A 27,236-nucleotide genomic window follows, 5' to 3' on the forward strand; every position below is an offset into this window, starting at 1 on the left:
GTAACAGGCCCACTCCAGCAGCAGAGAGCAGGCAGCCCTGCCCTGGACAGGCAGCCGCGGAGCTGGAGGGACGGGGTGGGGGCCGCTGGGCCTGGTCCGGCCTCCTTACTGCACAGACGGGACCCACCACGCTCCGGGGCGTCCAGCCTCTCCCACGTCCCCACTTCCCATCAGACTAGATCAGTGCCATGAACTGAGACAGCACTTCTCAAATCCCACACAAAACTGGCACCTTCTAAAATGTGTGTATATTTCAGTGACTAAGACAGAATGATTTGGGTCAGCTTCTTAAAAGTCATTGACTCATTTTTTTCCTCATTTTCGTCATTCTCAATGAGGGCAAACTTTTTTGACGTGTCTATTTTTTAAAAATCTTTATTGCTTTTGTGATTATACAGTACATGTAAAAATTCAAGTATTACAAAATGTGACTTTAAAAAGTAAATTTAAAAAAATTATGAAATAAATGCTCATTTCAAAAACTTCAAGTATTATAAAATGCATGATTTAGAAAATTAGTCCTTTGTGATCCAATCACCCCCCCCCACCAGCTTTCCTGCTCTTCACACGCAGTGACGGTCTCTGCATGACCAGCACATACGTGTGATACACACCGTGTCACACTGGGCATGGCCGAGCCACCTGCCTGCCTCGTGCACTTAACAGCCAGCTTCCCACTTCTCACATAAATGCCTGAAACTGTTACAGAGTTTTGCATTACGTAGATGTGTCAGGTTGAGTCATGAAATTAATGCTATCTATCTGACCATTCTGGACCCATAAAAACAGCAATTTCCTATGGTTCAGCATAATGCCACAAGCAGCCCTACGGACATTTGGAGGGTTTCCCACTTTCTGCTGTTAGAAATAATACAGCAGTGAATACCCTTGTATTTTACCCCAAAAGGGTCACGACTCTTTCGAGCATTTAGAAGAGACCAGAGGATGGAGCATTGCGTTTGCCTGGGGCGTGGAGGCCCAGTGGAGCTGAGCGCTAACACAAGTTCCCTGAAGCCCGAGTGGCCAGGCGAGAGGGGAGCCGCCTGGCTGGGGACACTGCACGCACACATGGGTGAAGCCGGAGGGAGGCCACTCCTGACCCCGGGTGTCCCGGGAGCCACCAGAATTGTCCGCTGGCAGCTGGGCTTGCAGAGGTCGGAAAACAGCTCCAGAAATGTGCTCAAACCAGAATCTGTAGGGAGATTTGTTTCAAGAGTTTTCCGGGAATATTGGAGTGGCAAAAAAAAAAAAAGTAGCACCTGTTGGAAGGACGCATGTGCTGTCCGGGCTGCATCAAGGGCGCTGGCGAGCAGGCCGCTTCCTCCGGGGCACCGCCGGGGCTCGGTAGATCCTGCTGGGGTCGCAGTGGAGCCTGTGGGTGGTCTTCTTGTGGCAGGCAATGTGGACTAACTTGAGGTTCTCAGAGGTGAAGAGCAGGCGGTAGAAGTACTCCCAGTCTACTTCTCTCCCCTCGGCGTCGTGGATGGCCGCGGCCAGCGTGGGGACGACCGTGCGCTTCTTTTCTATTCTGCAAAGCAAGGTTAGAGACGTCGTCTCTGCTGTCACAATCTGTCACAATCCCCCAGGCACCTGCCAGGCCTCGTTTTCTGTTAAACCACAGAGATGGTTGAATGTGGTGTCTACTCGGCTGAGACATCCATCAAGGTTTGGCTGCTTCCAGGAGAGACAGGTGGAGATGGTTAAACTCGGCAGAGGAACTGCACTCAGGCCGTCCCAGACAGAGCAGGGCGGGCGCTGAAAGGGGCTCACCCTGTGGCCATCGAACGAGCACTGGGGACATCCCTCCACAGGCTGGCGGGGGTGCCATTGCCGCACGCGGCCACGCCCGCCGGGCCAGCCAGCCTGGCAGAGCCTGATGCCGGCCACCCGGGCTTCTCACATTTTACAGGTAGATGGGGGACTTCCCTGGCGGTCCAGTGGTTAGGACTCGGCGCTTTCACTGCTGAGGGTGCGAGTTCAATCCCTGGTCGGGGAACTAAGATCCCACAAGCTGCGCGGCACAGCCAAATTAAAAAAATAAAAACAGTAAATAAAAGTAGGTAGTGCGTATTTTTTTAAATACTGAAAAGTACACAGAGAAAAATGAGAGCCAACCGTACGTAGTCCCATCACACTCACTGACCAACAACTTGGCTTCCTTGGTTCACACTTTAGCTATGTGCAGACTTACCAAAAAATTACATGATACTGTACGAACGTTTTTAAATAGAATCTTACAAATAAAGCTAAAGTCACCTCCAACTACAGCCTTCGCTCTCATTTCCCGCCTTCCCTTCCCAGAGACGATCACTATTAAGGGTCTGACATTTGTCTTTCCAAATTTCATCCTGTACTTTTATACGCATATGTGTGTCCACTTAAAACGATCGTGATGTTATCTTTGTGTGAACTGCTTTCACTTATAAACAACAGTTCAAAAGACCTAAGTAACCAGCCTAGAAGCTTGTAAACTTGACAAGATGGAATTGGAAACAGCACAGCACGGGGGGCTGGTGGCAACTAAACCGGCACATAGAATCCTGTGCCCCATGACACAGAAAAGGTGAGTAACGATAAATAAGTAGCTGAGAGTAAAAGAAAGAAGGCGGCTCCCCTCTGCAGACACAGAAACCAATGCTGGGCCACAGGACTGAGCTCCACTCCACAGCACACCGGGGTTCCGGTCCTGATGGAGGCCCCAGGGGCCCTCAAGAGCCAGGAGGGGTGGGCCGAGATTCCCACCCCAGCCATTAGGGGAGGAACAGGTGCTGCCGGGATCCATGGCTTTGGGAGGGGAAGGAAAAGCCTCTGCATCAATTACCAACTGCTGCATAACCAGCCCCCCAAAACCTAGCGGTTCTGTGGGTTGGCCTGGCCCAGTCACGGGGCTGCACTCTGCTGGGGGGTTGGCCAGGGGCTGGCCCTTCTCCCCGCGGGGTCTTTCATCCTCCAGGAGGCCAAGTCAGGCTCCCCGGCGTGGTGAATGTGCGAGCCCTTGCCAGGCACCCCCGGGTTCCCGTCTGCTTGATGCAGTGGGGGGACGAGGTAAGGACACCCGGCAGGTGCTGGTCACAGGGCACCACTAGTGTGACCGTCCTCCAGTCACATGGAAAACCAGGACCCTCAGCCCACCTCTCACATGTCCAACTTTACACTGCACGTGGTAGGGAACCCGCAAGCAAGGAAGGCCTACTGAAAGCCCCGGGCACCTGGTGGAAACATGCAGAACCGCTCGGTGGGGACACACGGGCCATCTGCAGACACCTCCCACCGAGGACGAACTCACAGCCCAGACACGCACAAAGCACAAGGAATGCGCTGCAATGCACAGGAGGATGTAGCCAACTGCGGCGCCCCCAGAACCCCCAGGGATCTTACACAGACCACTCCCTCTGCCGCCAACTGCAGAGCTCAGGGCCCCGAGACCACCCTCAGGGTCCACAGTTCGCTGAAAGGACTCGGAAGGCCCCGAGAGCCTTCACACTTACAGTTACGGTTTACAACCATGAAAGCATGCAAATTAAAATCATCCAAGGTTCGGGACACACAGGGCGGGGAGTCCAGGGCAGCTGCGGCCGTCCTCTCCCCAGGGAGTTGTGGACAGTGCTCCCAGCAGTGGTGGTGACGACACACATGGAGAATCAGCACACAGGGTCGCTCCCTGAGCCTCGGCGTCCAGAGTCTTTACTGGGGCTCCGCCATGTGGGCACAGCTGACCACCCACAGGCTGACCTCATCCCCAGCACCCGCAGAGGGCAAGCTGAAACCACGTGACCCAAACCCCCCACCTTAGTCACACTGTTAGGCTGTCCAGTGACCCCCGGCCCCAGGCAAACAGAGACACTAGCAGGCAGCACACTCCGAGGGCTCAGAGGTGACCTCCCAGGGGTCACGGGCAAAGGCCAGACCTCTCTCTGCACACAACCATAAAATAAGTGTATTTAAAATAAAAATGAAATAAAAATAATAATGAAAGCAGACTGGCGTGAAGAGGCGTGTTTTTTAAAAATAACCCAAAAGCACTTGTAGAAAGGAAATATGTACTCAGTGCTGAATACACAGACTGAATGGCATCAGAGCTGAAGAGAGAATGCGTGAACTGAATGTATAGGAAGTGTTATTAGTCAGCTCGGACCACCGTCACAAAATACCATAGACTGGGCGGCTTAAAGAACAGAAATCAGTTTTCTCACCATTCTGGAGGCTGGGATTCTGAGACCAGAGGGCCAGCGTGGTTGGGTTCTGCTGAGAAGTGTCTTCCTGGCTCGCAGACGGCTGCCCCCTCGCTGCGTCCTCACATGGTGGACAGCGAGCCCTCTCTTCTTATGAGACCACAGTCCTATCAGATCAGTCCCATCAGATCCCCCCTTCCAACCTCATTTACCCTTAATCACCTCCTGAAGAGCCTATCCCCAGACACAGTCACCCTGGGGTTAGGGCTTCAGCACATGAATTTGGGGGGCACAGTTCAGTCCGTGGCAGGAAGTCCCCGGGAAAGGGAATGTGTAAGAGCAGACGCAGCACGAGGAGGACAGAAGGAGCTGGTCCAGGTCTGTGAGGGGGAGTCAGAGAATCAACGCTGAAGAGCTTCCCAAAATTAAAGACAGACACGTCTTCAGAGCAGAGAATACAAGTCCCGGTCAGAATTTAAAACAGAGATCTGTACTAGATACGCATCATTTTCAGAGAGAAAGGGAAAGCCTAAAGCTGCCACAGAAAAGGCAGAGGAGACTGACGGCAGTCTTGTGAACAGACGCCAGAAGGTGAGGCGGCGTGTCTCCAAAGCACTGCGGGCCGAGGGGCCGCCGGCCTGGAGTCACGTCAGCTCAGCAAGCGCTCAGGGCCTTTCTACGACCCCCTGACCCTCACTGTCGACAGGGAGTGAGCCTGAGTGCCATGTGATCTGTGGGTGAGCGTAAGCGAGGACCCACCCCGGGAACACGCCCACGCTTTGTGCAGGGCTCACGGTGAGCAGAGGGGGTGACACCAAGGTGACTCCACGGGGCCTCGGGGCAAGGGAGATGCGAATCTGCTTCTGATGTGCTTCACTCAGGGGCCTCACTAAGGGAACACCAGCAGACATCTATTTCCCAAACCACCGAAGGGTGGGGTGATGGGCAAGGGAAAAGGAAAACTCGGTTAAACCCACAGAAAGCACAAAGGAGACCCAAAAGGGAAGAACTGGAACGGTGACTGGGAACCCAGAAGAGAGGGCTACAGAAGTCCAAACACATTTCCTATTTATTCAGCCAACACTGGGTGAATGGCCACAGTGGCCAGACGCTGTCCCGGCAGCTGAAAGACGCTGGGGACGTGCCCACACCAGTGACCTGGCAGAGCCCGATGCCGACGGGGAGCACGGCCGTCACCACACAGGCAGAGGACGGCAGCCGTCAGCTCTGACGGGACCATCTCGGACCCCACGGGAACAAGAGCAATAACACGGCCAGTGGGACACTCACCCAAACCTGGAGACACGTCAAGGTCGACAAGAAAGGGGCGGAAAGCCGGCAGAGCAGCTTAAATCCAGCCACGCAGGTCTGAGGCCACGCGGGTCTGAGGCCACTCGCACTCACGCCCCCGCCACTGAGGCTGAGAGGAGGCGTGAGCGGCCACAGCAGCGAGCGGGCACCGAGAGAGGCAGCTAGGAATCCGGCAGCAACTGAACACAAATGCCCACTTCTAACCAGTTCACGGAGCAGCGATAAAATCACGATGGAAATGACAGAATCCTTACACCTGAACAACAATAAAATTACCCAACTCACAGGCGGTAGCTAAAGCTGAAGCTGATAGCCTGAAATGTACATGATAGAAAACAGGAGAGATGCAAATTAACTAATAAGCAAGAAGAAACCCCAAAAAGTAGAAAGAAGGGATAAAAAATAAAAGCCAAATGTATGAAGTTAAGGAAAAGGCCGAGGACGGTTCTGAAGGGAGGGAGGGAAGCGCTGGTCCCAGACAGGAAGACTTCTCACAACACCGGGTGTTGGAGGAGGCGCCCTTAGCCCTCGGGGAACAGGACCCCTGCCCCGCCGCCCAGCCCACACGCCCGGAACTCAGGCGCAGGACGTCCTCCCAGGACAGGCTGCGCCCCCGTACGTGCAGCCCTCGTGGTGCGAGGGGGCCCGAGGGGTGAGAGAAGAGGGCAGGCTGCGGACTGCAGGCCACTGTAGCCACGTCCCGGAGCCCTGAGAAGTCCGCCGACTGGGACCAGGAACCTGGTCTGGGCCGCGGCGACACGGTCCAGGGCAGGAGGACAGCACGTGCTGTACTGAGGGTTTGTTACTCTTTAGTGTTTAACTATTTAAACACGTGGCTTGTGGCTTCAGCCCCACCAGAGTCGGGGTGGGCCTGTGGCCACATCTCAGGGAAACAATCAGACCAGTGTTTTCAAACCCCGGCTGCCTGCTGTCAAAACTGCATTTTAAATTAAAAGCCAGGTGCGTGCATCTATGTGGACGTATGTGTATTTAGAAGAAGAGCGGCAACGTAACTGGCACGTTTCAGGGGACATGACTCAGGGCCTGGCATGCACGCTGCTGCTTCATCCGTGTTCTCTTCCAGGCCCGCGGTTTCCCTCCTCAGACGCTGGCGGTGGCCCCTAGTGGGCCGTGAAAAGACAGGAGCAGGCAGATGGCCTGGAGCCCCGAGATCATCTTGGGGTGCTCCAGGCAGGTCAGAAACAGCGCAGCCAACCAGGAGAGAAAAACTAGGATATCTTCATGATACAGGAAGGGAAGGATTTCACACAAAAAAGAAGAGATATGTCTCAGTACACTGGAATTTAAACCTGTCACGATCAAAGACATCCCAGGAGTGAAAGACAAGCCCAAACTGTAAAAACATACCTGTAACACAAAGAGCTACCAAAGAATCAGTAACCAGGACGTGTAAAGAATTCCTACAAATTAATTAGAAAACCAAAGCCCAGTAAAACATGAGCAGAGGAAGCAAGAGCCACTTCACAGAACACAAACGGCCAATAAACACACGGACATTCAACCTTCCTAGTGACCAAGCAAATGAACTGTAACAGGAGAATCTGCTTCTCGCCCATCAGACTGGGAGAACACAAAAAGAGTACTGATACCAAGAGGTGGTGAAGCCTGGGGCGCGTGAACTCACAGCCGGTGAGGGTGTCGGTGGGACCACCCTGGAAAGCAACCCGGCAACACGCAGGACGGGAGACAGGGGACGTTAGGAGCCAGCACCCCACGCGGGCAAAACTCCACGTGTAACTTTCCAGGAGGCCCTCTGCGCGCAGGGTTCCTTCGTGTCCGCGGCTCGGTATCCGCAGAGTCAACCAACGCAGAGTCAACCAACGTGGATGGAGCAGTACTGCAGTATTTCCTACTGAAAACTCCACGTATACGTGGACCCATGCAGTTCAAACCCCACGTTGTTCAGGGCTCAACAAGAAAAGCATCTCAGTTAAAATAATAAAATTTTCCATTTCTGCACTTTTTTTGAAGAATGAGCTAATACACCCATAAAATGATCCTGCCGGCCAAGACTTGCTCACCCTGGTTGAAGCAGGAAACGCCCTACACGTCACAACGCAGAGCTCCGGCTCCCTGGGCGAGGCAGGGACCCCACACAGCTGCACCGGTGCCGCGCCGACTGGGCCCGCGGCTGCCGACCGCTGACCCCGCCCACAGGTGGGCGCTGGCGGCGGGCGGGGACGCGCGGGGTCGCACAGGTGCGTTCGGGGATCTGAGCCCACCGCGCCGAGTGACACCCGCCCCGCAGCTCAGGAGCGTCCGCACCGCACGCTCCCGGCAGCCCCTTCCGCGCCACACGCCCACGACGTCCGTGGGTCCGTGACGCGTGCGCCGGGCACGTGGCGCACCAGGCAGCCCGCCCGCCGCGGAGGCCGGGCAGGGCCAGGTGGCAGGCGCTCCGGGCCTGCGGTTGTGGCCTTCAGCCCCACGCACTCACACGTGGTCCAGGTTCCAGGTGCTAAAGAGGACGCGGCTCTCCCTGTTACTGTAGGGGTTGATGGAGTGTCTGGAAGCACAGTCGTCCACGTCAAAGGGACCCTGGGCCGAAAGAGAGAAGGTAAAGGCCACGAAGCCAAGGAGCGTCTCACTGCCGCTCCGCGCGCGACGGAGGCACCCCTCGGCGGGGGTCAGGCCCCGATAAACAGTCTCTGCTCAGGAGGTAAAGCATGCTGCCCTGGGACGGCACCCCGTTCCCTCATGACCCCGGGGTGATGCGCTGCGTCTGCGAAGGCGACAAGTCAGCCTACTGGCCGTTTGGGACGCCAGCTTCCCCACGCTGCTCCCATCACACGACTGCTCCCCTCCTGTCTCCTCCACGGCTTCCCAGCATTTCCCCGAGACCCTGCACAGGCTGGGCCTCGGAGACGTGTGAAAACATCTCCTCCTGCCTGAAGCCCCCAGCCCCACTCCGGCCCCCGAGGGCCCGCACAGCCGCCCCGCAGGAAGCCTACCACCCGACTCGCTTAGAGGCCTTTGACCCAGAGCCTGCCCAGGCCGGGGTGAAGGGTCTGGTCTCTGTCCCCGCCACACTCACTGCCAGGCTCCAGTCACACCCCCCCGGGAGGGAGAGGTCAGTTGTGTGTGAGGTGTGACGTGAAGCCAGTTGGGAAGGAGCGGCGTTTGGATGCTCAGGGCCCGTCACACTTGGGAGGGGCTGCCTGGTGGGGGCAGAGGCATGGGGGCCTGTGGGAGGGAGGCCGCGCCCCCCCCCGCCCACTCTGGGCCCAGCGCCAGCGGCAGGAGGGGATTTTACTGGAAGTGCGACGTACAGCTTGCAAAGAGCAAGATGTGCCCTTAGCTGTCTCCACAGCTCAGAACGCTGCTTCCAGCTGATGCCACCCACCACGGTGCCAAGCTCAGCCAGAGCCCGAAATGTCACGTCCAGCCACCACCCTGAAATCCGGATGCTCCCTCATCCAGGCTTTCCCAGGGGAGCAAAACACGCATCAGCCATCCAAACGAATGCCATCCCTCCTCTCACACCAGGGTGGGGTCTCGGCTCATGAGCAGTTGTGTCCTGCCACCCGCGCCCGCCAAAGCGGTTCTCAAGCGAGGGCCCTGAACCAGCACCCCTGGGGAACGTGTCACAAATGCAGGCTCTCAGGCCTCACCAGAGCTGCTGGAACAGAAGCCCCGGGAGGGGCCCAGGGGCTCACGAGCCCTCCAGGGGGTTCTGACACCACTTACGTCTGGGAGCCACTGGCTGAGACCCTCCCTCACCCCACGTGAGCTGACACCCGAGGGCTGCCCCAGCTCACCAGGCCTTGGCCGGGGTGGCCCAGGGCACACGCTCATGGCTCACCTGGCAGGAGAACCAGCCTTCGGGCGTGCAGAGCCGGCGGCTGGCCTTCGCCCCCCTGTCGAAGTAGCTGCTGTTGTAGCGGGCGGCCTGGAGCTTCTGGCACATGGCGCCCACGACCCGCAGGTACTCCTCCCGAGCCTCCGTGACAACCAGGGAGGCGCCAGACGTCACCTGGAAGAGGCAGAGGCATCGCTGAACGCTGGCCGTGCGCCCAAAAACCCACCGCCGCCGGGGTCCCGGCCCACCAACACCACAGCCCTCAGAGCCCCCGCCCCCTGGGGTCCCAGCATGGCCCTGAGGTCGGGGATCTGGCCCCCGCCCCCTGGGCTTCCAGCATGGCCCTGAGGTTGGGGATCCGGCCCCCGACCCCTGGGCTTCCAGCACAGCCCTGAGGTCGGGGGTCTGGCCCCCGCCCCCTGGGGTTCCAGCACAGCCCTGAGGTCGGGGATCTGGCCCCCGCCCCCTGGGGTCCCAGTGTGGCCCTGATGTTGGGGATCCGGCTCCCGCCCCCTGGGGTCCCAGCGTGGCCCTGAGGTTGGGGATCTGGCCCCCGCCCCCTGGGCTTCCAGCACAGCCCTGAGGTCGAGGGTCTGGCCCCCGCCCCCTGGGCTTCCAGCACAGCCCTGAGGTCGGGGGTCTGGCCCCCACCCCCTGGGGTCCCAGCGTGGCCCTGATGTTGGGGATCCGGCCCCCGCCCCCTGGGTCCCAGCGTGGCCCTGAGGTTGGGGATCCGGCCCACGCCCCCTGGGCTTCCAGCACAGCCCTGAGGTCGGGGGTCTGGCCCCCACCCCCTGGGGTCCCAGCGTGGCCCTGATGTTGGGGATCCGGCCCCCGCCCCCTGGGTCCCAGCGTGGCCCTGAGGTTGGGGATCCGGCCCCCGACCCCTGGGCTTCCAGCACAGCCCTGAGGTCGGGGGTCTGGCCCCCGCCCCCTGGGGTCCCAGCGTGGCCCTGAGGTCAGGGATCCAGCCCCCGCCCCCTGGGGTCCCAGCACGGCCCTGAGGTCGGGGGTCTGAGCTCACACCAACTGTGCCTGTCTGACCCTGGGAAATTTCCCTGGGCCCATGAGTTGGAGCTTTGGTCACAATCAGATAAGAACTCAAGCTCCGGGCATCTTGGCCGCCCTGTCCCCCAAGCACTGCCCACTGCTTAGCAGCAAGAAACCCGAGAGGAAGTGTGCAGGTGAGGAGTGACCAGCGCACTGCCGCCCACTGGGGCGCAGGTGGAGACTGGCACCCACGGGCACACCCGGGCCCACACTGAGCACTGGGCAGAAGCGAGGAGACCGCCTGGCCCAGTGGGAGCGACAGCAGGGCAGCAGACGGGTCATCACCGGACAGGGGGCTGCACCCAGCAGGGGCTGGGAAGGATGACCTGGAGACGCCCGCCAGCCAGCGCGGGGAGCGCGTCCTCGGCAACAGAAGGAGCCAGAGGGTGGCCACTTTCAGGCAGAGATGGGGGGCAGGGGGAGAGGGGGAGCTGGACCAGGCCCCAGGACCTCAGACACCCCAGTCCTGAGGTTTCCTTCTGTGTAACGGGATCTCAGCAGAGCACGTGTGGGCAGTTCTGCAGCCCCCACGTGAGGCCAGGTGCAGGTGAGGGGTGGGGGGGGGGTGTCTGCAAAGGATGAACAAGACGCCCCACGGCTGACGTCCAGCCACGCAGCACAGGGGCAACAGCGCCCACGGGCCTCTGCGGGGAGCGCCCAGCCCAGCCCCGGGCTCCAGCGCTGGTTCTCTGAGGACCCCTGCCTGCCACTGCCCCCAAACCCACCCCCTGCCGCCTGTCCTCCCATGAAGGGTGGAAGAGAGCTGCCCAGAACCCAGCCTCGGGGCCGGTCAAGCACTCAGGTTATCCTCCAGAGAGGGGGCAACGCACCCCCGAGGCACCACAGGCACCAGCCCCCCCACAGCCTGCCCTGCTGCAGGCCATCTGTCAGCTGGGCCACCTCCCTGCTGAAAGGCAGCGGGACAGAGCGCACTGGGCCCGAGGACCCGTTTCTCCTCGGAGGTGAAGTGCGTCTCCATCGGGAGCGTTTCGGCTCTAAACCTGTATCCACCTGCTGCTCACGCCTCCCGGAGGGGAGCCCAGAGTCAGAGCCTGGACCCACCACGACCCGGAGCCCCTCCTGCTGCTTCTCGGAGGTCAGACAGCTGCGCCTCGCACAGGCGGGAAAGTCAACGGCAGCGCTGGGGACAGAAGAGCAGCTGCCCCTCCCCACCCACCGTGTGGGCGTCCATCCAAGCTAACGGTGGACGGAGACGGCTACTTGGGATGAGCTCAGGTCGAAACTGAACCGCCGGACGGATGAAGGCGTTCGAAGGTGGGTTCTACTCACAGCCCGTAGGGAGAGTTCACGGAGAGTGCAGGGAGGCAAAGTCTGCAACCCCGGACCCAGCTTGAGCTCTGACGGGGGGAAGCCAGAGGTCGGCCGTGCGGGGGGCTCCCCGGGCAAGCGGCCCATCCACTGCTGGCTCACGTCCACCTGCACCCAGACTGGCATCCACAGCAGCACCTGCCCCTGAACCTGCACCCACGCCAGCACCCACGCCAGCACCCACGCCAGCACCCACGCCAGCACTTATACCAGCACCCACGCCAGCACTTACACCAGCACCCACGCCAGCACTTACACCAGCACCCACGCCAGCACCCACGCCAGCACCCACGCCAGCACTTACACCAGCACCCACACCAGCACCCACGCCAGCACTTACACCAGCACCTGCCCCTGAACCTGCACCCACGCCAGCACCCACGCCAGCACCCACGCCAGCACTTACACCAGCACCCACGCCAGCACCCACGCCAGCACTTATACCAGCACCTGCCCCTGAACCTGCACCCACCCCAGCACCCACGCCAGCACTTATACCAGCACCTGCACCTGAACCTGCACCCACGCCAGCACCCACGCCAGTACCCAGGCCAGCACCCACGCCAGCACTTATACCAGCACCTGCACCTGAACCTGCACCCACGCCAGTACCCACGCCAGCACCCACGCCAGCACTTATACCAGCACCTGCACTTGAACTTGCACCCACGCCAGCACCCACCCCAGCACCCACGCCAGCACTTATACCAGCACCTGCACCTGAACCTGCACCCACGCCAGTACCCACGCCAGCACCCACGCCAGCACTTATACCAGCACCTGCACCTGAACCTGCACCCACGCCAGCGCCCATGCCAGCACCCACGCCAGCACTTATACCAGCACCTTCACCTGAACCTGCACCCACGCCAGCGCTCACGCCAGCACCCACGCCAGCACTTATACCAGCACTTATACCAGCACCTGCACCCACGCCAGCACCCACGCCAGTACCCACGCCAGCACCCACGCCAGCACTTATACCAGCACCTGCACCTGAACCTGCACCCACGCCAGTACCCACGCCAGCACCCACGCCAGCACTTATACCAGCACCTGCACTTGAACTTGCACCCACGCCAGTACCCACGCCAGCACCCACGCCAGCACTTATACCAGCACCTGCACCTGAACCTGCACCCACGCCAGCACTTATGCCAGCACCTGCACCTGAACCTGCACCCACGCCAGCGCCCATGCCAGCACCTGCACCTGAACCTGCACCCACGCCAGCGCCCATGCCAGCACCCACGCCAGCACTTATACCAGCACCTTCACCTGAACCTGCACCCACGCCAGCGCTCACGCCAGCACCCACGCCAGCACTTATACCAGCACCTGCACCTGAACCTGCACCCACGCCAGCGCCCACCCCAGCACCCACACCAGCACTTATACCAGCACCTGCTCCTGAACCTGCACCCGCGCCAGCCTGTGCGCTCCTCCAACATCCACGCTGGCCCTGGAGCGGAGTCCAACAGCAGAGCCCGCTTCCTAAACCCGCCTGGCACACCCGGCACCAGGGTGGACCTACCTCTCTCAGGTAGCTCCGGATCCGGCTCTCGCAGCTGTATCTCAGGTAGCCAGACTTGTTCCTAAACCGGGACTCCAAACCTGCCGGAAGGAGAGACAAGACGCCTGGAGCCCAGGGCCCGTGCTCTCCCAGGAGGGGCGGAAGGTGAGGGCCGTTTTGCTCGGCTCCATCTAGAAACGTTCTAATGGGGACCTACACGCTATCCCTGGATTTTGTTCGTTTGTGGAGAAGTCTGGTCCACCAGCATGAGCGTCTCAAAGGCCACCGAGGGGCTTCTGCCTGGTGGCACCTCCGAGCCCCTTTCCCAAGAGGGCTGCAGTCGCTCAGGGCTCCCTCCATCTGGCTTGAGAGGCCAGTCCAAAAGGTGGGAGCAGCCCAGGTGAATGGATAAAGAAGATGTGGTCCACCCAGGTGATGGAATATCACGCAGCCTCAAAGAGGAAGGGAATCCTGACACCTGCTTCCATATGGATGAACCACGAAGACGTTAAATGCTGAGTGAAGTAAGCCAGATGCCCGATCCCACTCATACGAGGCCCCTGGAGGAGTCAGAATCACAGGCACAGGAAGAAGGCTGGGGGCCGGGGCTGGGGAGGGGTGGGGAGTGATGTTTAATGGGGGCAGAGCTTCAGCCTGGGAAGGTAAAAATGTCTGAGAACAGACGGTGGTGATGCCACCCACAATGGGAATGTATGTAATGCCAGCGAACTACACGCCTGAAAACGGTAAAGACAGTAAATTTCACCTCATGCCTACTTGACCACAATTGAAAATTGAATAAAAATAAAACGGCCAGTCCCAGGGCTGCCTGGCCCCTGGCCCCGGGTTTGGGGAGCCCCTGGGTCTGGGAACTGGCACAGATCCCATGTGCCAGCAAGCTGGCCCGGAGGAAGCCCTCCCCACCCGCTCCCTCCAGGCCCGACTCCATGAGGCACCTTCGAACCACGGCGCGTCCTCGGCCCTGGTCTCAGCCGCGATGTTCTCGCTGACGGTGCCCAGCAGGTCGGCCAGGAGCTTCTGCCGCAGCGGGGCCCGCTCGTCCGAGAGCAGCTGCCGGGCGGCCTGGATGAGCTCTGCGTGCGGCTCCTGGAACACGCTCAGGAAGCGGCTGATGTCACTCGCGTCTGCCACCGCAGGGAACAGAGAGGCCACCAGGCCTTGGAGCACTGCCTCGGGGACACCACCTCCTCCCCCGGGACCAGCCAGACCCCTGCCCCGACAGTCACCAGCCCGGGGTTCCGGGCCTTGGGCCTGGCTGCCCGCGCCCGGCTGGTGTGAGGACAGACGGGGAGGACACGGGACGCGGTTTGGAAAACGAAAGCCACCCAAGCGAGTTGCCGCCCTTCCCCTCAGCCTTCCTTCCTCCAAGGGAAATCGCCTCTTCTTGGGACCTCCCTCGAGACCTCTCACACTCCAGGTTCGTCCCTTCACTGCCCTGCTGGCTCCCGGGGCCTTTCCGCTCACACCCGAAAGCAGCAAGCCCTCCGAGCAGGCACTCGGGACCGAGGGCTTCACAGCGTCCTACGAACAGAAGTCCAGACGCATGCGAGGAACAGGCCCCACGGTCCCGAGGGTCATTCCAGGGATGTGGGGCCACTCGGGGTCCAAACGTCAATCAGTGTGATCCACCCTCAACAGGCTAACCAAGAAAAGTCACGTGATCAGAGCAACTGGCGCAGAAAGACAGAGAAGATCTTCGAGACCTAGAGCTTGGTGAAAAGGTCTCAGACTGAACACCAAAGCCATACGCGTAGAAGGATAAAAAGGGACAAGTTGGATTTCATCAAAATTAAACTTTTACTCCATGAAAGACGCGGTTAAGAGAAAAGACAAGCTGCAGGGACTTCCCTGGTGGCGCAGTGGTTGAGAATCCGCCTGCCAATGCAGGGCACACGGGTTTGAGCCCTGGTCTGGGAAGATCCCACATGCCGCGGAGCAACTGGGCCCGTGCGCCACAACTACTGAGCCTGCGCTCTAGAGCCTGCCAGCCACAACTACTGAGCCCACGTGCCGCAACTACTGAAGCCCACACACCTAGAGCCCGTGCTCCACAACAAGAGAAGCCACAGCAATGAGAAGCCCGTGCACTGCAATGAAGAGTAGCCCCCGCTCGCCGCAACTAGAGAAAGCCCGCGTGCAGCAACAAAGACCCAACGCAGCCAAAAAAAATAAATAAATTTATTTTAAAAAAACACATATACTCTTTGGCTCAGCAATTCTACTCCTAGAAATCTTTCTCACAGAAATAAAAGCATAATGGTCATAAGAACATATTTAAAAAAAAAAAAAAAAGACAAGCTACAGACTGGGAGAAAATATCAGTGTCAACCACACGTCTGACAAAGACTCATCTGGAATATATTAGGAAAAATGTCACAAAACTCAACCGTAAAAAACATCCCATTAGACAACGGACAAAAGACACTTCACAGGAAGGTTTACAGATGGTAAATCAGCCCAGGAGAAGATGGTCAACACCATCCGTCGGGAGGGAAATGCAAGTCCAGACGCCATCGCACACCCACCAGAATGGCTAAAATGAAAAGAGCGACAATGCCAAGAGCTGGAGAGGCCGTTCTCATCCCTGCTGTGGAGAAAGGACGGGACCGCAGCTCTGGAAGGCAGCGTGCAGTTCCTTTCCTTTTCTAACAACTTTATTGAGACTTCATTCTCTAGAAGCACAAGGAGGAAGGACGCGTGCCACTAGGAGCACACAGCGGACGTGTCACCTTCACTGCTGACAGCAGAGTCCCAACCGAGGGGCGAGGCCACACCTGCACTGCTCTCGGGCTTCTCTCTCTGCCCTTTCGGCAGAGGAGGTAGGACAACCTCGGTCCTCAGAGCTCCACTTCCTTCCCCAGGCACCAGAAACATCTCCTGTAATGGAAGCCCCTTTGCACAAGGGCCAGACGACCCTCCCAGGGGAAGGGCACACGCCTGGCCACCGGCCTATGGCTCCAGAGTAGCACTTGTCATCCAGCACAGACCCCCCTAAAGAACCACCTCCAAAAGCACCTGCTCCAATAAGGCAGCCCCGACAGGAGCCTAAGGACGGTGTGTCCGCAAACCCGACAGAGACCAGACACTGAGCACGGCATCAGCCACCAGCCCATCCCTTAGGAAGTTGATAAAAGAAATTTTTACATATTGAGATACAGGGACGTCGTTCTGGCTTCTACATGAGTTAACTTGAATTTGATGTTAACTAAAACAGCCTTTTTGCGGCTGATCAAACATACACTGCACATCTGCTTGAATTATTAACGAAAAGGGCGCACTGACCAGAAGTAAAGAACATCCATGTTAAAAATAAAAATTAAATGCCCCTCTTCCTGGGACACCAATGCTGGTTACTCTTTCGATCGTAAGGCTCCCTCCCAGGTGCCAAGCCCATGCTGACTCGCTGTGTACGTGCTGGTCTGGTTTTTTTTTTGAAACCTCGGAGAAATGCATCCCTGAATTGTTTAATGGTCTTTGTTCTGACAAGACATAAAACTGTGCCAAAAACCCTGCTTCTCTGGAGCAGTTTCTCAGAGTAACCTGGGAAGAGAGCTTCTGGGCTATAGTCCTCAGTCTGGCTCAAATAAAACTGTTCTATTCTTATTATTGATTGGTTATTGATTATTTTCCTCGACCAAGCCCAGCAGAACAGGACAGCCTCTCTCTCTGGCTCTGCCTTCCCCGCAAAACTGGGCAGGCCCCCACCCCCAAAGCCCTCCCTTCTGCCCTTAGGGGTTACCAGGACACTCCAAATGAATGTAAATAGAACTAAAGGAATTTCTTAAAAAGACACATAGAACACCCAGCTGGACAACTGGCCTCCTGACAAAAGGATGAACAACTCTGCCATCTGATTCTGCCTCCGGGGGCTTCCTCCTTCAGAGTGCAGAGTACGGGGGACCCCTCCCTCCCGGGGCTGGCACCCCCAGGCAGGCCCTCTGCACCTCCAAAGCCGCACCAGCTTCCCCACCAATCTCCAAGGTCCCCGCCACTTACAACCCCGCCAGGTCTGCCCCGCAGTGAGAAGCACGAGCTCCGAGTCGTCGGGGACACTCCAGAAGTAATCTCCAGTCAGCTCCGTGCCATCCTCGTAGAGACACAGGCTGGAGCCAGGAACGGGGAGCTGGGGAGAAGGGGGGGAGGGGAGAGCAGGGTGGGATGCTTACTTCCTGGATCTCGGGCGGCCCAGTCTTGGGGTGGCGACCTGAGGTCTTCCCATCTGCAGCCCTCACAGAGAACAAGAAGGAACTACTACGCTGTAAAGAATCCCGCTCGAGATGCAGTCTGCACGTACTGAGCACGTCCAAACAAGGGCACCTACTGTAGGTCGTTCTAAGATGTGGAAAGTCATAGAAATACATACACGGTGATAACCGCTTTGCAGGATTCACCACTCGGACCCTTCAAACCGAGCTCCTCCGGGGCGCTTTAAAATCCAAGCCTGTTTCCAAAAATGACCCTTGACTGCTTGCACTAAGCCTGTAAACACATCCCCATCAACGAGGCTCATTGCCCAACAGGTGTCAGGACACATCGCCTACCGCTCGAGTTTCTCCCTGGGCACCAATTAGTTAAGGAGAACATCCTACTGGGCAGGACTCACCGCCTCTGTCCATGGAAGTGTGATCAGCACACGGGACTCTGAACTTGCTGAGGTTTAGTCCTCTGGTGCTCGACACCGATCAGTTTTATGAATTTTCAATAGCAACTCCTCCCCTCCCCCACCCCACCCCACACATGCACACACAACCCCAGCACTGGTCTAAGCCCAGTCGAGGAAATTAATTCAGTAAGGGTGAGAACAATGGCTGAAATACCTAGAATATTCGTGCCAAAGGGCTCTGAGAGGCCTCTGAGCCCAATCCTTCATTTTACACCAGGGGAAGCCAGGCAGGGAACGGCCTGTGCCCTGGAGCACTTGAGCCTACCAGCACTGGAACCAGGTCCCTGGGTCTCAGGCCAGAGCTGTCCTGACCCTCACAGTCAGAAGGGGGAAGTTTCCCAGGCCTCTCTACAAACTCCCCCTGCTCTGACGGGGCCGAGGAGCCAGAGGAGGAGGTTGGGGGCCTCCTCTGCAGCAGCACAGGAAATGGGAATTCCCTGGGGCCCAGATGTCTCACACTCCCTGGTTTTGAGGCACAAAAGCAGTACCTCCTATTCTCCCCAAATTTCTCCCAAGCAGGTGGGCTCCTGAGCGCTGGGGCAGAGGCTTCACTCAGGCCATCTGCTGAGATGCGGCACCATGCACCAGGACCCAGAAGCCGGGAAGGACCCCAATTCCCCCGACCCCCACCTGCAGCCCCCCGCACCCGCAGAGGCTGGGCTAAGAGGCTTCCGGCGTAGCAAGACCCGGGTTTAAACACCGGCCGTTCCTCAGTGGCTATGGCAAGTTGCTTAGTCGCTCGGTGCCTCAGTTTCCTCATCTGTGAAATGGGGGTGTTAGCGCCCGATTCACAGGGCGACAGGTGGACTCCACGACAGCCCACGTAAGGAGCCAGGATGGAGCCCGGGGTCGGGCACGTGGCCGTCGGCAGTGGTCAGGCTCAGGCTTCCCGCCCCGGGGATATGGACAGTGCCCCCTCCCAGCGACCGTCAGGACTCGGGGACGCACGGAGGCTCGGTGCAGCCTGAGCTCGGCCAGTCCTGACAGTGCAGGACGACGGGCCAACATCTTCCCAGCTCACCAAGAGTGCTCTGGGCAGGCTCGCTCGGCCACACTCGCCCCCACCCCAAACCCCACGCGGCCCGGGGCGCCCGCAAGCAGAGGCCCCCAGTCCATCGGCCCCCAGCTCCTCGGACCGGGGAGCACCTGCAAGCGGAGGCCCCCCGCCCCCCGGACCCCGGGGCACCTGCAAGTGGAGGCACGCCTTCCGCAGCACTTCCTCGCAGCTCCTGCCCGCCACCCCAAATTTCTTCTGGTTGTGCAGGGCCCGCAGCTTGAACCTCTTGAGCTTCTGGAGCACCGCAGACATCCTCAACGCCTCCGGGCCCGCGGGCGGCGCCTACTCGGAGGGCCGCGCCGGGGGTCCGCGCCTGGGGGGTTCCACGGAGGGGAATCAAGGCCCCCTGCCGCCCCCCGCCCCGCGAAACTACACTACCCTGAAGGCCCGGGAAGCGGCGGCATGACCCCCCCTTGTGCGCAGGCGCCATTCCCTGAAAACTACATTACCCAGAAGGCCCAGGAAGAGGCGGTGCGACCCGTCTTGTGCGCAGGCGCGACGGGGCGGGGTCGCGCACGCGCGGAGGTATGGGCGGGCCGGCCTGGTTGTCATGAGAGCGGCCGCCGCGGCCCGGGCGACAGGCGCTGGCGGCCGGGGCTGCTCCTCGGCTGCCACCACCGCTGCGGCTTGGGGGTGCCGGCCGGCCCGGGTCGGCGGAGGAGGCGCCTCCTGAGCTCCGCCGAGGCGCGGCGCTGCCGAGGGCCGGTGGAGAGCCCGGGTCGTGCGGACGTCCTGACAGGTAGACGAGCGGGCCGGGGGCGGCGGGGCCTGCGTGGGCGGCGGGGCCTCCGTGGGCGCGGCCCGCACGCTGCGTCACCGCCCCGGGCGGCCGGCGGCGCCTGCGCTTGGTCCCCGCATTTGGCGGCGGTGCGGGCTCAGCGACCCCGACTCGGTGCTGAGCTGGCTCTTCAACCTCGTCTGTTTCGGAGATTCTCAGGGGCACTTTCGAGTCTTGAGGTTGCTTGACCGAAAAACCATTTAAGTGTGTAACATTTAGGTTTTCCTAAGAAGGAAACTGGATACAAGTCTGTCTCCTAGTCTTGCAGCAAGATGTTCGGAAGTTGGTAAAGTGTTTCGATTTAACGTAGAGATTCAGTACCCCGATGCATAGTGAAAAGCAGACTTCGTAGGAGGAACCGCCGAGTTACCTTCTCCCCACGGTCCCAGCTTGTCCCGCGGCACGGGGGAGAGTGATCGCTGCTGGGGAAGATGCAACCGGCGCTCGTTTAGAGGCGAGGATCGCTGTGCACCGGGGCCCCGCACTCAACAGAGCTTTGGTTCTCCCCAAAATGTTAGTGTGATTTTTATAGAGTCCAATACTAGTGTCCTTAGTGACACCCCAAGCATCTTAGGGAAGACTTGAAGGTTTACGCACAGGGGACCCCAGGGTACAAGGCGGAAGGACGTGGCCAAAAAGGAATCCTGTTCGAATTCCCAAACCGAGGCAATAGCGTTGCCTCTGCGGTTCCCAGGCACTTCTCCTGTCTGGTTCCTAAATGCCAGGGCTGTGTTTTGCATTTATTGAGGCAGCATAGTATAGTGGACACGTCCTTTATTCAGATTTAAAGGGCCCCATTTCTAACTCTTAGGGCCATAACCGAGGGTGTTGGTCAACACCGGGCTCTGGAACCTGACCAGCTTTAGAACAAACCCGGCCTGTGTGGCTTCATAGCCGGATGACCCTGGGCCAGGCCTCTCTGTGCCTCAGTTTCCTCGTCTCTACAGCTGGGGTGTCAGAGTTGTGATGAAGGTATAAACATGTATGCATCTGCACACAAAAGTACGGTGTAAGGGAGTAGGTCAGTACACAGGTCAGCAAGATGAATAAACAATATTTCAGATCTCTGGAATTTCAGGATACATGGTCACACTCAGTTGAAAATATTTCATAGGTACCTACTGTTTTCAAGGTGGGATAGAAAGTAACAGGCCCTGCTCTTAAAGATGATGGAAGGAGGGCTTCCCTGGTGGTGCCGTGGTTGAGAATCTGCCTGCCAATGCAGGGGACACGGGTTCGAGCCCTGGTCTGGGAAGATCACACATGCCGCGGAGCAACTAGGCCCGTGAGCCACAATTACTGAGCCTGCGCGTCTGGAGCCTGTGCTCCGCAACAAGAGAGGCCGCGACAGTGAGAGGCCCGTGCACCGCGATGAGGAGTGGCCCCCGCTCGCCGCAACTAGAGAAAGCCCTCGCACAGAAACGAAGACCCAACACAGCCATAAATAAATAAATTAACAAAATAAATAAACCCAAAGTTTAAAAAAAAAAACAAAAACAAAACCCCAAACACTCGCCTTTCCCTTAAACGCTTCTCTCCATGCTCTACTTCCCAATTTCTGACATCGTAATTTAAAAAAAAAAAAAAAAAAAAAAGATGATGGAAGGACACAGGGAATCCCCAGCACAGGGATCTAACTCTGAGCTTTAGTAAGTTTGGAGGGACTTTAGAATCCATGACAGAAAGCGGGGGTTAGAACGGCAGGTTGGGCTTGAGGAGGGTTCTTCCGGTGGGGGCAGTACTCCACGTGGGGAAACCTGGCCGTGGTTTTCTGGAGAACACAGTGGGATCCAGAAGAGGTGACGTATTCAGTCAGTGTTCCAAAGGTGGGACCAGTGAGACTTGGCACTGAGGGAGAGGGGGCGGGGGAGGGGGAGGTATGGAGGCCAAGGGGTCAGTCCAGGCTGCGAGCCCGGGCACGTGGGAGGAGCCACAGGCTGGGCGAGGCCAGTCCACGTCTGGCATGGGAGCTGGCACACAGGCCAGGCTGTGCAGCTGCCGTGGGTTAAATCACACTCGTCCATTTTTTGTGCCTGCATTTTATTACTTTCTGGGTTAGTTTGGTTTTCTCTCCTGTGATGTCCTGCAGTGAGCTTTGTATAAAAAATAACTGGGCTCTTTAATAGTGGTTTCTCTTTCTATTTTAAATGCTTTTGTTCGTATATCCCAAGAAACATTAACGAGTGCCAGCCAATAATTAACTTATTGACGTGGTCCTCTGCAGGTTCTCAGTAAAAGTCAAAGGAAGATCTGGATCATGTATCAAGCATGTTAAAACAAACACATTTCATGTGGGATATGCTTGTGTGTCACCTCCTCCTGAAAATCTCCATTAATAGTATGTCCTACCCCAGAGAACTTTCTGGAGAAGCCTTTATCCTCTGTGTTAGTGAGGACTCTTGGTTGCATACTAACCCTTCACTCAAATTAGCCAACTGAAGAGCATCGACAGGCTTAGTCACTGGAGAGTAACCAGAAGTCCGTGAGTTGCTCGGGCTTTAAGTCCTGAGGCTCACAGGGTGTCTCTGCCACTCTCAGCACTGCTTCCCCGTGTCAGCTCCACTCCCTGCCTGGATCTCCCCGCTGGTGGCCTCCAGCAGCCCCACCCCCACCCCCGCAGACACTATGCTATGGCCACAGCCTCCGCAGGGTCCTGGGATTGGGTGGCTTCGGTCCAGTCTGGGTCCTGTTCTCATGTCTCCATCCCTGAGCCCGTTCCTGAGGAGGGATGTGGAACTCATGGACCACCCAAGCCTGGGAAACGTGCCCCCCTCAGGCGGGGATCTGCGGGGTGCAGGATGGGCGTCAGCCCCACAGTTCTGGGTGTGGGGAGGACAGAACCACCGAGGGAAATTGGGATTGAGGTGCTGTTTTCAAAGGAGTGGGCAAAACTGGGTGTCACTATAGCCACCCTCAAAACGATGGTAGGTAACTATGAGCCAAGCCAGGTTTGCTAAAACATCATGACAAAAAAATCATTCAGCCGATATTTCCGCATCTCCCCAGAGTCAGCCACTCAGCCAGGCTCCGGGAGAACGCCTGTGTGCTTGAGGTTCTGTCCGTGGTTCTGCTCTCCCTCTGCTGGTCAGCATTTTCATTTAGCAGTGATTATGCTGTTGATTAAACTGCCCCCTTTTCCCTTATTTTTGTATAACTCATTAACACACTGGTTTATGAGTTCCTTAACCAATTTGAAAATCTTTATATTCATATCTTAGCAAAAGACCTTGTTTCTGCCATAACAAAGTAACACAAACTGGATGATGTAAAACCACAAAAATTTATCCCAGAGGCTAGAAGTCCAAAATCGAGGTGCACTTGTGCAGGGCCGCGCCCCCTCTGAAGACTCCTTCCGGGCCTCTTCCAGCTGCTGGTGGCTCCAAACAGTACTCGGCGTTCCTTGGCTCGTAGATGCATTGCGCCAGCTGCTTGGCCGTTGTCACTTGGCTTCTCCCTGTCTGTGTGTGTGTCCCTGTCTCTTTTCTGATAAGGGCACAAGTCGTGTTGGAGCAGGGCCCATCCTATTCCAATATGACCTCATCTTAACTTGCTTACGTTCCCACTGTTTCCAGACGAGGTCACGTCACTGGCACCAGGAGTTAGGACTCAGCATAGCTTTGGGGGGACACAGTTCAACCCACAACGCTGGTCAAACTTTTTGGCATATATTTGGGAAAAGTCAAGGTAACTTGAATGACACCTTATGTGGTATTAGAGGCATCTTAAAAATTGTGTAATGAGAACTAGACTCTTTCAAAGTGATGGGACAGTCCTGACTAGGTTGGGAATTACTTTGTGTATTAAAAAGGCAGGAAATAACACTTTCAATGTTACGACGTACTACTGAGTCCCTTAAAGCAGTCTTTCCTGCTCTCATACACAGCCCCAGCGCGCAGAATGCCCCACAAGATTGGATTCGTAGTTGTCAGCTCATCTGGACACGAAGACGGCTTCAGTGCCCGGGAACTAATGATCCACGCACCGACTGCCAGCGGGTGGAGGTCACCGAGGTAGGCCAGACGAGGTGCCAAGGGCGGTGGGTCCTCCAGGGCGCATGGGCTGTCTCCGTCTCAGCTGCTAGTCTTATTACGACTCAAACGGCAGAACCACACAAGGGTCGGGTTGTGCTGCAGCCTCACCCATCTAGTTACGCGCTGGACTTTTTTCCTTCTGTTTTTAAAGAAAATTTGTTGAACCTTTTTCCCTATAACATTAACCCACATTCACTTAAGAAGCGTGCAAATACGGAAGAGAGGAAGGAGAACTGCCCCTCCCCCAATTCCCTGATTGAGGGCCAGTCCCGCATTCTCTGTGCTTGGTGGTAAAGATTTTGCATCTCACTGCTTTCATGTAACACAGGACTTTAACCAAGAAAGTCTCTTTCAGATTCATCTGGAATATTTGTACACCTTTAAAAGTCTTCATTACTTGAGTGATGTAATACCAGTGAATATTTTTCTGAAACATTTAAGTCTTTTCCTGAGAAGCCTTCTTTCTTCCCCAGAGGTGGGGCAGAGTTAGTTGTTGAGCTGCCCCAGGGCCTGATCAGGCTTCCCCGACTCAGTGTCGGCCTCCTGAGGCCACTCACCTCCTGATCCCGTCACCTGCTCCGGGAATCTCACTCCTCATGACTTGTTTTCCAAGTGTGAGTAGAAGGCTTACTATTTGCTCCTATTCATGAACATGTAAATCTGTATGACATTTACATTCAGTCATATACTGTGACTTACACTTATTCAGATGATATATTGCTAAAAAGTTGAATGTAAATCCCATTTAAAATTCAAATATATTTTCCTTTTGGAGTTTCTGAGGGAACCCAACAAACAAGACTCCATTCTCAGTGAACTGAGAAATGAAACAAAAGAGTAGAGCAGATGGGGACAAATAGCCTCTTTAATACTGATGAAGCTGATATTGAACAATGGCTTTATCTGGGGGCAAGTAAGCATCCCAGGACTGGGCCAGCCAGGGCAGCCTCACCAGGTCCAATGGGGCTGGAGGAACACCTCCATCAGGCAGCCTCAGTCACATCCACGCTCCCCCCCAGACTCACAAATCAATCCAGTCCTGCCTCTCTCCAAGCCCAGGGGCCTGGAGTGAGCTGGGGCCACGGTTTTATGCAAATACACTTCCATTCCCCCCACACACACACCTGCATTTCCCTTCAGCAGAGGTCCTTTCTACTAAATGCACTTATTCAGCATTTATGCATGAATTAAAGGTACTTAAATATACAGACAGGGCCACTTTTTTGTAATATTTATAAAAGTAATATTAATATGATTCTTTCACGTCTTGACATGGTATTTCTTCTAAGGCATGACCTATACTTGCTTTAGTAGTAAACTTTCAGACTGCTTCAAAGGAAAGGGTATATGTGCCTTGATCTCCATTCAGACTCATGCTGGGTTTGGCTCAGGGGTCTCCTGACTTCAACAGTGTTCTCTGAGGTCAAGCACATCATAGGAAGGCAAAGGAAAGTACCCTCAAGCCAAGTCTCCCAAAGAGAGGACAGGGTGCTCTGTTAGCCCAGGTCAAAGAGGGAGTGCTCAGGCACTGATAGATATAGCTCCAGTGGGAGGTGCTCCTGGGGGTCTCTACAAGACTGCAAGGGAAGTTTCTCCAGTGCCTTCTGTGACCTAGGAATTCATAGAGCCTGAAATCTTCAAGGCATGAGACACACTTCTCCAAGAGAACACAGAGTTTACACCAATGATCAGAGCCTCTGGGCGTGAATTTTTTATTGTCAAATAATTTTCATTCGAAAAGAAATCTAGGGAATTCCCTGGTGGTCTAGTGGTTAGCACTCAGTGCTGTCACTGCTAGGGGCCCGAGTTCGATCTCTGGTCGGGGAACTAAGATCTTGCAAAATGCACGGCATGGCCAAAAAAAGAAAGAAATTTAGAGCTGTCAGTTTATCTTGAAGAGATACATACCTTTTTAGGTAATAATCAACCTTAAAAATAAAATAGCCAGTTCTTTTACCTGCAAAATGAGCTTATTCTAGAATGGCAGAGGAATTGCAATTCGGGACATGCAAACTATGGTGAAACCATAGGCAAGTCTGGGGAACAAAGGAGAGAGAGAAACCTTACTTTACCTTGCTTTATAGAGAAAAGGAGGAAGTTGGGAGGGGCTGCTTTGAGTGAAAGTCCATTGGAGGAAAGCAAGGGTTCAGGGTGGTGACATTGTCTCATTGGCTGGGCTGTTGCTGGACAAGGAGAAAATCTTCCTTCTCCTGCTGGGGCAGTAACGTCAGCTTCTTCTTGCCCAGGAATGAAGGAAGATACGTGCCTGAGAGCTCTCCCTTCAGGGCTCCCCTTCTCCATTTTAATTGAGGTTTCCTTTTATTAATTGTCATATTTCCCCCTTTTGAACAAGAACTTTCTCCAAAAGTATCACTGATCAAGAGTCAAGTTTTCCACATTTAGTGGTTTTTGTTCTTCAGTGTCAGGAAGGACCCTTCCTATTTGTCACATCCAAAGTCGGAGGGAAAGTACATAGCAGTAGGAAACCATTTAAGGCCATGTTTGAGGAACAAGGAAGGTTAGAAGGGAAGACTCTCAAGCATTCCTATCTAAAGTGTACATCTTGTCAAGGTTGTGCGCACTGGAGATCTCAAAGCATTGAGCCAACATCACGCTATTGCGTACATCATTTCTACAAAGATTTGACACGTAACAGGTACAAAGGTTAAAAATAATTATGCAAAACAAAGTTTAAAGTAACATGACAGTTCCAAATTGTATGATAGTTCTGACCCATGACCCTAGGCCTGAAGGTCGCCAGCTGAACAAATCCAAGGACCATGGAATATCAGGTGAAAATTTTTTGCAACCAGTGCACTTGCTCCCTAATTTTGTGTAATTGGATTTCTACCTCTCCCGAGACATTTATCCATGTGCAATAGATGGTATTTGCTATTGTTCTAACACCTCCTTGCTCAGCAAATAGGTAATTGGGAGCTATGCACTTATTTAAAACTACTTTAGCTAATGAGTTAAGTGATCGATGTTGGGCTGCTACTCCTTCGGCTGTGGAATTGGCCAGCTCTCCTAATGTTAGGAAGAGATTTCTAATCATGTGTTCATTGGCACCTACTCTGATGGGGGGAGAAGGGCGGCTCTCCCTACAGAGGCAAACCTAGGGTCATATACACCTGCTGGAAGTTCCCATGTAAGGCAGCTAAGGAGGTTTAATGCAATAGACCAATGGGAGGTTTCTGATCTGTTATGAAGAGAAAGTAGAACAGTGAATACAGCAAAAGCACACTGTTCTTTTACCCTCCAGCTGTCAAGATGATGAGTTGCCCAAGCACGGGGGCCATTACCAAGGCTTCCACATATAGAAGAGTAACCAGGAGGAGCACGTAGGACCCCCTCATCAAGGGTAGCATTTATGGGCTCATTTGTTGGTATCAAGGACTTGGCGTCATTCAACCAAGACTCAAGTATGATGTTATCACATACTAAAAGTCTTCCTAAATATATGGGTATGACAGCCAGCTTACAAACGGTCT

At 56.1% G+C, this 27,236-nt stretch overlaps 2 protein-coding genes across 6 annotated transcripts in view; one reads left to right on the plus strand and one right to left on the minus strand.

The window, feature by feature from the left end:
• Positions 1-359: 359 nt before the first annotated feature.
• On the minus strand, positions 360-19,217 carry DFFB (DNA fragmentation factor subunit beta). Of its 4 annotated transcripts, none has more exons than XR_014233980.1 (9): positions 19,066-19,217; positions 17,213-17,339; positions 14,152-14,340; positions 13,217-13,296; positions 9,307-9,477; positions 7,942-8,042; positions 7,129-7,356; positions 4,194-6,851; positions 1,390-1,528 (listed from the first exon to the last, which is right to left on the minus strand). XR_014233980.1 is itself a non-coding variant. In XM_082353425.1 (7 exons), exons 1-7 carry the CDS (start codon positions 19,186-19,188, stop codon positions 1,294-1,296), a joined length of 1,026 nt encoding a protein of 341 aa, XP_082209551.1. In that variant the 5' UTR covers positions 19,189-19,217; the 3' UTR covers positions 360-1,293. The 4 variants fall into 4 exon arrangements, 1 of the variants encoding a protein (XP_082209551.1); XR_014233981.1 differs by having other exon boundaries at positions 1,398-2,011; positions 4,194-4,339; XR_014233982.1 differs by having other exon boundaries at positions 1,398-2,011.
• A 120-nt stretch (positions 19,218-19,337) lies between these two features.
• Positions 19,338-27,236, plus strand: part of CEP104 (centrosomal protein 104) — a 50,774-nt gene continuing 42,875 nt past the window's right edge. For both annotated transcript variants that reach the window (XM_082353378.1, XM_082353379.1), the window contains exons 1-2: positions 19,338-19,675; positions 23,598-23,724. In XM_082353378.1, coding sequence (XP_082209504.1) covers positions 19,339-19,675; positions 23,598-23,724 — 464 coding nt within the window. In that variant the 5' untranslated portion in view covers position 19,338. The remainder of the gene's footprint in view (positions 19,676-23,597; positions 23,725-27,236) is intronic.

This window comes from Balaenoptera borealis (assembly GCF_965194805.1).
Source record: "Balaenoptera borealis genome assembly, chromosome: 1".
NCBI lineage: Eukaryota > Metazoa > Chordata > Mammalia > Artiodactyla > Balaenopteridae > Balaenoptera > Balaenoptera borealis.

Bases quoted from the DNA above. Each gene is read 5' to 3' on its own strand.
- DFFB (XM_082353425.1), bottom strand. From the start codon at position 19,188: ATGTCTGCGGTGCTCCAGAAGCTCAAGAGGTTCAAGCTGCGGGCCCTG. The intron at 17,340-19,065 runs GTGCCCCGGGGT...CCTTCTCCCCAG, and splicing joins AGGCGTGCCTCCACTTGCAG to CTCCCCGTTCCTGGCTCCAG. The intron at 8,043-9,306 runs GTGAGCCATGAG...CTTTCGGCCCAG, and splicing joins AAGGCTGGTTCTCCTGCCAG to GGTCCCTTTGACGTGGACGA.